This window comes from Chrysochloris asiatica, unplaced genomic scaffold (genome assembly GCF_000296735.1).
Source record: "Chrysochloris asiatica unplaced genomic scaffold, ChrAsi1.0 scaffold00069, whole genome shotgun sequence".
In the NCBI taxonomy this organism is placed as follows: domain Eukaryota; kingdom Metazoa; phylum Chordata; class Mammalia; order Afrosoricida; family Chrysochloridae; genus Chrysochloris; species Chrysochloris asiatica.
The window spans coordinates 1,539,399-1,550,717 of NW_006408587.1; the positions used below are offsets into that span (position 1 = coordinate 1,539,399).

The 11,319-nt window shown below is 36.9% G+C and overlaps 1 protein-coding gene across 1 annotated transcript in view; it reads left to right on the top strand.

The window, feature by feature from the left end:
• LOC102825748 (chromosome unknown open reading frame, human C9orf84) overlaps positions 1-11,319 on the top strand; it is a 152,287-nt gene that overhangs the window by 111,635 nt on the left and 29,333 nt on the right. The window contains 1 exon segment of the mRNA XM_006864729.1: positions 2,685-2,806. Coding sequence (XP_006864791.1) covers positions 2,685-2,806 — 122 coding nt within the window.

Below are 11,319 nucleotides of genomic sequence, written 5' to 3' on the forward strand. Positions count from 1 at the left end.
GCCTCAGTCACTTTATCTCGTTTCTGGACATGTGCAGATATGGTCATCTGCTTCTGTTTTTTGGGCATCTTCAGGGGTTATCTGTGGACTTAATACTTAGATGGGTATGTATTTTTGTATTTTTTATGCTGTCTGAATGCCTCCAGGTAGCTGTGATCCGGAAATGGGCTTCCCTTTTCACTCTTCTTCCTGAGAAGTTTCAAGATACCACTGTTGGTCGTTTTGACATAACTTAGGGTTTAATTTTCGGCCTGTTTCCTCTTTTGTCTGCTTGTCCCACTCCATAATCCCCGTTCAGGCCTTTTTTCTAGTTGGAAACAGTTCAGGGCCAGCTGTGGCCGTTTGGTTTTAATTGGGAACTGTCTCTTTAAATTTCGAGAAGATCTATGTGCATGCATAGTAGAACCCTCCTTGGGTGAAGCTGGGGTGCCCAGTAGCTCAGGCACCCCTATAGTCACCAGAATGGAGGTGTGCAGACAGCAAGGGACCAATGAACAGATACCCAAAGAAAAGAATGTCCACACCTTTATCTCTGTGGTTCTGCCAGGCGTCTGTGGTCGCTCCGCTCCTTCCTGCACGTGGTCTCACCCAAGATGGTGGCTCCTGGAACAGCTGAGCGTCCCGGACTAGAAAGCAATGGATTTCTTGCTTCTGCCACAAATTCCCCCAGCTGTGAGCCTTCCAACCTTCTAAATATTCCTTTATATGTGGTTCAGAGTTCTGGGACCGGCCCCTGAACCTGCTTGGTCGGGTATTTTGTGTTGTTGCTGGCGGAGCTCCTTTACTGCACGACCACCTGATCCACCATCTTGTTTGTTCTCCTCAATGTATTATTTTTTTGATGTGCTGCTGGATTCTGTTGGCTAGGATTTTGTTGACATTTTTTTCATCTATGTTCATGAGGGATACTGGTCTTATAGAGTACAACACTTCATAGTGTTCTGTTATTATCCTTATGATTTCCTTTGGTTACATTGTAATATCACCCATGTGGTTGCTAATGAATGTTATTTGAATCTTCTCCCTCTTTTCTTTTGTTAGGTTTGCCAGTGATTTGTCAATTTTATTAATCCTTTCAAAGATCCAGTTTCTTGTCATGTTAATTCTTTCTATAGTTTTTCTGTTTTCTATCTCATTTATTTCTGCTCTAATCTTTTTTTTTTTTTTTTTCTTTTGGTGACTGTAGGTTCCCTCTGTTGGTCTGTTTCTAAAATTGTTGAAGATGCTGTGTTAATGTGTTAATTTTGGTTCTAGCAATATTTCTTTAAAGGAAGTAGTAGACAAATTGATAAGGGTAGTGGTATTTCAGTAGTAGAATTCCTGACTTCCATGCTGGATACCCAGCTTTGATTCCTAGGCAATATATCTCAAGAACAGCTACAAGCTGTCTGACAGTAGAGGCTTGCATGTTGCTGTGATGCCAAACAGGTTTCAACAGGGCTTCCATACTAAGACAAACTAGGAAAAAAGCCTACTGATCTACTTTCAAAACAATCAGCCAATGAAAACCCTGTTAATCACACTAGTCTTATTTTGTTGTGTGTGGGTATTCATGAGTCAGAGATCAATTTGAAGGCAACTAGCAATAAATATTGGTATTGCTATGGATTAAGTGTTGGACTGCTAATAAAAAAATTGGTTATTTAAATCCACCAGTCACTACTTAGGAGAAAGATGAGGCCGCGTGCTTCCGTAAAGATTTACACACTTGGAAACACTAAGGAGCAGTTTTACTCTGTCCTCTAAGATTGCTAGGAATTGGAATCAACTCAACAGCAGTGGGTAGTGGGAGCAACAACATTCATTAATGATTGGAAGCATGGTTAAATTCATATATAAATCAGGATCGCCACTGATTATGCTGTATTGTTTTTTATAAACTGAGAAATTCTCTTAAAATAATCCATGCAGATTGAAAATTAAGATGTATACATTCTTTGCTGAATCTCCATAAATTTGATCTATTTGCATACCAATTACAAAGCAGTTAATTTTCTGTGTTGATAGTGGAAATAGTGACCAGACTTAGGAGCATGAAATATAAATTAATGACAAATGTTATGGTAAGGTACTTGTTAATTTATACTTAATGCTACTAAACCTGGTCATTATTAAATCTATTTTAAAAATTAACTATTAACTCTAAAAAAAAACAAACCCCAAGACTTCATACTATTAAACCTGGTCACTTATTAACTCTATTTTTTTAAAAAATTACATGTGTTAAAGGGAAAAAGGGACTTAGGCAATTAGGTAATTCCTGGGAAATCTATTTCTTTATCTTTCTCTCTTTTTCTTTAGGAACTATTTTCTTTATCTTCCTTAAATATGTGTTCAATGAGGATTACCCCATAAGCCTTTAAGTATGTTTTTGTTGACTTTAGGAGTAACCATATCCCTGTCTACACAAGACATTGCCCCAATAGAGTCACCTGTGGCCTGATTTCTTCATATCTGGGATTTCAGAAAATCCATGAGTCCTCCTTGTTGAAGTTATCATTAGCTGTTTTATGTCTACTCTATGTCTTTATCCTCTGTACTTACAGTGTGATTATAATTTTCTTATGAAATGAGAGCCCATACTTATGCCTCTTCTCAAGTTATTTATGTATCATGAATTCTTGAGATATGAAAATAGTCATTTTATACAATGAATCAATTAACTTTTTTTAATATTCTGGTAGGATCTAGAAGAATTGAATTATGAGAAGGCATCAGACAATATAATCATGAGACTGATGGCATTATCCTTCCAATATAGTTGTTGTTGGATAATATTATATTCCAAAAAAGCATTGGATTCAGAGTAAGTAAACAATTCTTTCACCCAGTCATGTTCCTATTTCTTAACTTATGTAATCTTCTGTAAATGTAAATAGCTATACAAATGTTTGCTTGGTCATCTAATTTGTTTAAAGTCTGGGATTCTCAAGGAAGTTCAGGCTTGCCCAAGGAAATCAAATTGGAATTTGGTGATGATACATATTTCCTTGGACATTCTGTGCAAATCATCCTCACTTACCTCATTAAGAATTGCTGTTTTAAGTGTTTCACTTATTATTGATTTGTAATTGATTTGTAATTCTAGACTTGCCAGCTAAAAGAGAAGTCATTCTTTTTTTCAAGTTTTTATTGTGAAATGAGTGATAGTTTACATGGGAGAACATCAGCTTTACAGTCATCCTATCGTATTTCGTTTCATTGCAATGATTACAATCCCCTCCATGCATCATCATTCAACAGCATTTGCTTCCATTTCCTCTGGGGTTTTTTGTTTTTGAATGTACACCGAAGCACTCAAGAATATACAACCATTCAAACAATCAAAGGGTATATGCTGCAAGTCTGCCCCCTGGCTGCCAGCACACAGCCCCTCTCCCTCCTACAATCCAGAGTCCCCAGCTGTTCCATCTCTCTGCATCATCGTCTCTGCATCTATCTCTAGCGTCGCTCCTTCTCTAGATAGGGTCCTGTACTCCACTCTAAGAGAAGTCATTCTTAATTCATTCCATCTGGTGGTAGTGATGGTGGTGTGCTGAGGAGTTGGTTCTGATTCATAATGGCCCCACACAGGGTTTCTGAGGCTGTAAATCTTTACGGGAGCAGAAAGCCTCATCTTTCTTCCATAGAACAGCTCATAGTTTCAAACTGCTAACCTTCAGGTTAGCAGCCCAACCATAGCCACTACATTGCCAGAGCTCCTTATCACATCTTGTTGTTGTTGTTATGTGCCGTGGAGTCAGTTCTGACCAATAGCGACCCTGAACAGGGTTTCCGATGCTGTAAATCTTTATGGGAGCAGAGAGCCTCATCTTTCTCCTGTGGAAAAGCTGGTAGTTTTGAACTGCAGACTGTGAGGTTAGCAGCCCGATTTGTAACCGCTATGCTACCAGAGCTCCCTATTCCATCTAGTATCAAGCATCTTGTTATACTTCCTTTAATTGGTTTATCTGAAAAGTTACAAAAAATCTGTGTCAAGACATTAGTTTGAGTTACCATTATATGTCTCTCCCTTCCCTCACCTCTAAACTATTTGAAAAGGAGAAATATTTCTACCATGATGTTCCTCAGGATCTCAAATTTAACATGCTTAGGGATTCGACCTATTTTTTATCCCCTCTGTAATAATTGGAGTTCTGTGTCAATTTGACTAGGTCAGAATTTCCAGAGGTTTAGCAGTTAAGATGTGCTTATTCCCATGTTGATGTAGCCTAATAAGGCATTGTTGTTGTTGTTAAGTGCCTTCGAGTCGGAGCCGACCCATAGCGACCCTGTACAGGGTTTCCGAGGGTGTAAATCCTTACGGGAGTAGATAACTCTAAGATGAATGACTATGAACAGCCAGTCAATTAGGGATGCTTCCTTGGGGGTGTGACTTGCCCCCAATATAATGGATACATACCCAGGAAAAACTCTCACTTCCACAGCCATTTTCTTGATAATAAACTTCTCTCTCTCTCTCTATTTATATACATACATATATATGTGTATATATATAAATATGTGGTGGTTATGTACCATAGTGTCAGTTCTGATTCATAGTGACCCTGTACAGAGTTTTCAAGGCTGTAAATATTTACAGGAGCAGAAAGCCTCATCTTTCTTCTGTGGAACAGCTGGTAGTTTTGAACTGCTGGCCTTGTGTATCACTAGTTTCCCTTCTCTAGAAAATCCATTCTAACACACCCTCCAAAATTGTATCTCCTTGTATCTGCCCAATAGTTATATATGACATTGTCTTTCTTTTTGTGACCAAGATCAGAATAGAGATCCTATATATCCTATCACTATACTTTCTCTTCTGTCTATCCCTTCTCTTCCATTTGTATTACCAATATCCTAGTTCAGATTCTTGCTGTTTTATATGGATTATACCAAAGATGTCAGTTTGAGGACTAAGGTATGCCTGACCCAATCCATGATATTCTTCAGTAACTTCATATGGATGTGAAAGTTGTACAGTGAATAAGGAAGACCATAGAAGAATGGATACATTTGAGTTATTAAAAGTACTATGGACTGATAGAAGGACAAACAAATCTGTGTTGAGGAGCCAGAATGTTCTTTAGAAGTCAGGATGGTAAAACTTTGTCTCTCATACTTCAGATATATCATCAGGAGGGTCCAATCCCTGAAGAAGAATCTTTAGATCCTTTGAATTCCTCAGCTCCTCAGTTAATTCTCGATCCCTCTTTTTAACTATTTGATCACGTTTGTTTTATAATACCTTTTTGGAGTACTTTTCCTAAAGTACTGAGCTTATTGTTGGATGATTGGAAAGCATTCCTATGTTTAATTGATGAGTGTCTCCTACCAACGTACCAACTATACTTACTAACATTTTTTATAGCTTTACAGTATTACAAAAGTGTATCAATCGTGGTAGAAGTTTTTAAAGTATTATTTACTTTAATTCTTAGAAAAGGTCTGTCTTATCTTTCTTGAGAATACCTGTGTGGTTTTTCCTATTGACTTTCCTGTTTGACTCCCTGTTTGTTTATCTAATGTGCCAAGGGGTAGTACGGTGGATCTGTAGGATAAGCACTGGATGAGAAAGGAGTAAAGCTTTCAGAACCTGCATTTTCTGATGGGGCATAACTCAAAATGAAGAGAAACAGCTGTAACATGCATCAATAATCAGAACATGAATTATACAAACTACAAATCTAGGGAAATTATGAAATGGAATGTATAAAGATCAATGTCCTAGACAATAGTGAGCTGAATGAACTGGTATTGGCCATTTTTAATCAAGACAGTCATATTGTTTGAATCAGATAATACTATGCAGCCAATGACAAATTGAAGAGAAATGGCATCACATTCATAACCAAAAAGAACATTTCAAGATCTATCTTAAAGTATAATGCTGTCTGGGATAAAATAATATCTATATACCTACAAGGAAAACCAGTTAATACTACTATTATTCAAATTACGCACCAACCACTAAAACCACTCATGATGAAATTGAAGAATTCTTCCAACTTCTTCAGTCTGAAATTGATCAAACACACAATCAAGATGTATTGATAATTACTAGGGATTGCAATGCAAAGCTTCCAAACAAAGAAGAAGGATCAGTACTTGGAAAATAGGGCCTTGGTAATAGGAACAATGCTGGAGATCACATGATGAATTTTGCAAGACTGGTCACTTCTTCATTGCAATACCTTTTTAAAACAACAGAAAAGACAACTATATACATGGACCTCACCAAATGGCATACACAGAAATAAAACTGATTACATCTGTGGAAAGAAACAGTCGGAAAACTCCATATTATCAGCCAAAACAAGGATGGGGCAGACGGTGAAACACAATCAATTGTTCATATGCAAGTTCAGGTTGAAACTGAAGAAAATTAAGACAAATCCACAACAGTCAAAATTTGACCTTGAACATGTCCCACCTGAATTTAGAGATCATCTCAAGACCATATTTGATGCATTCTTCACTAATGATCAAAGACCAGAAAATTTGTGGGATAACATCAAGAACATCATACAGAAAGAAAGCAAAAGGTCATTAAGAAGACAAGACAGAAGCAAAAGACCAAAATGGATGTCAGAGGAGACTCTGAAACTTGCTGTCCAGTTTAGAGATTTTAAAGCAAATGGAAGAAAAAAGGACGTAAGAGAGCTGACCAGAAAACTCCAAAGGGCAACTTGAAAAGACAAAGTCAAGTACTATACTGAAATGTACAAAGACCTGGAGTTAGAAACCAAAAGGGAAGAACATGCTCAGCATTTCTCAAACTGAAATAACTGGAGAAAAATTCAAGACACAACTAGCAATATTGAAGGATTATGTGGGCAAAATAATGAATGATGCAGAAAAGCATCAAAAGTAAATGGAAATAACACAAGTATCACTGTACCAAAAAGAAATCGATGATGTTCAACAATTCCAAGAGCTAGTATATAATAGCTAGTATATAATCAAGAGTTAATAGTATTGAAAGAAGTCAAAGGTACACTGAGGCATTGGCAAAGAACAAGACTCTGGGAACTGATGGAATACAAATTGAAATATTTCAACAAACTGATGCAGCACTGAAGACACTCACTCATCTATGCCAGGAAATTTGGAAGTTAGTTACACTGGAATGGATCCATATTTGTGCCCATTCCAAAGAGAGATAATCCCAGAGAATGCAGAAATTATTGGACAATATCATTAATATCACATATAATTAAAATTTTGCTAAAGATAAATAAAAGCCAGCTACAACAGAACAGTGACTGGGAACAAGCTGGTTTCATATAAGGACATAGTGCTGACATAAGATAGATTTTGGCTGAAACCAGAGAATACCACAAAGATGCTTTTTTGTGCCTTTTGACTGTGCAAAGGCTTTCAACTGTGTGGATCATGACAAACTATGGACAACATTGTGGAGAATGAGTATTCCAGAACGTTTAGTTGTGCTCATGAGGAACCTGAACACAGACCAAGAAACAGTCATTCAAATAGAACAAAGGGATACTGATTGGCTTAAAATTAGGAAAGGTTGTATTCTTTCACCATACTTTTTCAGTCTACATGCTGAGCAAATAATTAGAGAAGCTGGATTATATGAAGAACAATGTGGCATCTGGATTAGAAGAAGACTCATTAACAACCTGTGATATGGAGATAATACAACCTTGCCTGCTGAAAGCGAAGAGGACTTAAAATATTTACTGTTGAAGCTCAAAGACCACATCCTTCAGTATGGGTGACGCCTCAATGTAAAGAAGCAAAAATCTTCACCCCTGGACCAATAAGTAGCATCATGATAAATGGGGAAAAGATTGAAATTGTCAAAGACTTCATTTTGCTTGGATCCACTACCAATACTCATGTAAACAGCAGTTAAGACATCAAATGATGGATTACATTAGACAAATCTGCTTCACAAGACCTCTTTAAAGTGTTCAAGAGCAAAGATACCAGTTTAAGGTGTAAGGTGCACCTTACCAAAGCCATCGTATTTTCATTAGCTTCATATGCATGTAAAAGTTGCATAGTGAATAAGGAAGACTAACTATAGGACAATTAATGCATTTGAGTTATGGTGTAGAAAACAATAGTGAAAGTACTATGGACTACTAGAAGAACAAACAAATCTGTGTTGAAAGAAGTCAGAATGCTCCTTAGAGGCCAGGATGGCGAGACTTTGTCTCTCATACTGTAGACATATTATCAGGAGGAACGAGTACCTGGAAAAGGACTTCATGCTTGGTAAAGTGGAGGGTCAGTGAAAAAGAGGAAGATATCCAATGAGATGAATTGGTACAGTGGCAGGAGCAATAGGCTCAAGCTTAACAACAATCATGAGTATGATGTAGGAATGGGCAGTGTTTCGGTTTGTTGCGAATAAGGTTACTATGAGTTGGAACCGACTCAACAGCCCCTAACAACAGTGAACAACAAATTCAGCAGTTTAAGCCCCCCAGCAGCTCTTCAGGAGGCAGATGAGACTTTTGCTCTGGCAAAGATTTATGGCCTCGGAAACCCGATACAAGGTCACTAAGAGCTGGAACAGACTCTAAGGAACTTAACAATAACAATAATGTGCCAAGTTCTTTGCATATAATTACAATCATGTTGGATATATAGAAGTTAGAATATAAGAGGCGAAACACCTTAATGCTTATTTTTTCTTCTATTTGTAAGAAACCTCTAACAAGTCAATTAATCTAGTTTTGCCTTTCTACCAGAACTAAAAATTAAAATTCTGGTCTAAGACCTTCATTTTCAGGGTTTATGAAGGCTATAAACATCTTTGGAAGTATTCTGAATAAATAACTAGATTTGGAAATTTTTTTTAAGTTGCTTTTAGATTACTTTCCATGTATAGTTTTAGTGGTGCAATTGAAGTAGAGCAGTGAACAAGAAGGGGTCTGAACTTATTTATACCAATTTTTTTCAAGAAAAAACATGTCATACTCTCAGGTATTTTTATATTTTGGATGTGAAGCTATCGTTTATTTACAACACTGTGTTATAAAATTAATTTTTGGAGACTTCTTGATATCTTTCTAATGCATTTTCAGATGATTAGAATATGAGTATTTTACTTAGTCCACTGATCACATGAGTTAAATTCAAAATACATAAATAATTTTAATTATCTTCATAGTTCATACTCTTAGTTCCTCTTTGAGACAGTGTGTCCGAGTCTGTCGGACCACCCCCAGGTTTGACAATTTGCTAGCAAGACTCACAGGACTGAGCATATAGTCAAACTCATGGTTATGGTTTAATACAGTAAAAGGTTACAAAGCAAAATTAGCAAAGGTAAATAGCATATGAGGCAACATCTGGAAGAAACCAGGAACACATTCCCAAGAGTCCTCTCCCAGTGCAGTCACAATTAGTTCCTCCTTACCCCTCCCCCCCATGTGACAGTACGTGTAAAATGTTGTCTACCAGGGAAGCTCATTAGAGACTCAATGTCCAGGGTTAGTACTAAGAACTGGTCATGTAGGCCTAGCACATAGCAAAATTCCAGAGACCCAGAAGTAAAGAACATGTTCAACAGAAGCCAGTTTTTTTGCATAAACCATTTAGGCACAATGAGCCACAATGACAACTCTCCTGAGATCCAAGTTGCCAGAAACCAGCCAACAGTCAACTTTCTAGTAACCTTTCTATGCACAGTAGTTTAAGGCTTGCTGAGTTAACTCTTTGGCACAGGGCACAAGTATATATTCAAGGACATTATAAAATAGTTTTAAGGTTCTGCCTCAAAATAACTCAGCATGTGAAAAAGGTATCCTTTTAGATATTACTTACAATCATGCTTCATTAAGTCTTTTTTATGAGGACAATTAGATTTAAGACATAAAATTATATCTGCTAAATGAACAATTTCTGGACTGCTCTTATGTGTTCTATTATAACAAATATACTGGAATATTTGTTAGATTTTTCTTTACAGTGCTACTTATATAATACACTCATTCCTCACTTTTGAAATAGTTAGGTTCCAAAGACCAGGTCGTTATGTCTAAATCCATGTTATATAAAATGGAGGATGACCACATCAAATCATAAAATGGAGGATAGCTGCATCATTATAAAACTACCAAATTACATCAACACATAACTGTCAAATTAAATAATTCTATAACTGCCAAACAACTAAGAATCATGTCCCCACCAAGTAAACATATAACCATCACAACCAGCATTACTGTCACCTCATACTTCAATGTTCATTACTTCCAGACACACATTGTTAATTTTTTTACTATTATCATACATATGAAATGTTAGATAATGAGATATTTAATGAAGAGTATTGCATTAATTTTAGGAAACAGCTGCATTAGAACTCCTTTGTTTTGAATTAACAGAAACTCACTTTAACTAACCTAAACTTAAAAAGGGAATTTACTGGCTCATATTACTAAAACTCTAGGGAAAAGTATGGCTGGATTCAGAGACTCATCACAATAATGACTCACTCTGCTTCTCAGCTCTTCTTTGTGTTGGATTCTATCTCAGGCATGCTTTTTCATAAGGTAGTAGGCATAGGCACCCACAGCACAATACTCACATCCTGCCTGCTTAATAATCCCAAAAAGTGAGGGAAAGTGTTTTTTTTCTAACAGTAAAGGGAAAATCACCAGGTAATATGCTAATTAGTCTGACTCTGGTCATTGTACTCACACACAAAAAACACAAAAAAACAACACTGCCATCAAGTTGATTCCAACTTATAGTGACCCTATATAGCAGGGATGGGGAAATGTTCTGCCTGCAGGCCATATAAGGTTCACAAAATCATTTGGTCTGGTCCTGCCAAGGCAGTCACAGTTCCAACCAGCATGTTGTTATTGTTGTTAAAGTGCCATCTAGTTGGTTCCAACTCATAGCAACCCTGTTTAGGGTTTCCAAGGAACAGCTTGTGAGTTTGAACCACTGACCTTGTGATTCTAACTGGCTTGTGGTCCAGTCCTTATCCTACAGTATCACACCAGGACTCCAACCATCACATTGCCATTGTTGTCAAGTGACATAGAATATGTTCCAACTCATAGATACCCTGTATAGGGTTTCCAAGGAGCAGATAGTGAGTTTGAACTGCTGATCTTATGGTTCAAACTGATTTTGTGGTTCTGTGCTGTATACTACAGTACCACACCAAGAGTCCCCAGCCATCACGTTGTTGTTGTTAAGTGCCTTTGAGTCAGAGAGTTAAATGTTTGATCAAATATAACAGGATGATTTTTTTTTTTAATTTAAGGTTTTTATTGTGGATTGAGTGAAAGTTTACAGGGCACATCATCAGTTTCACATTCAACAATTCATATAACTTGTTTCATT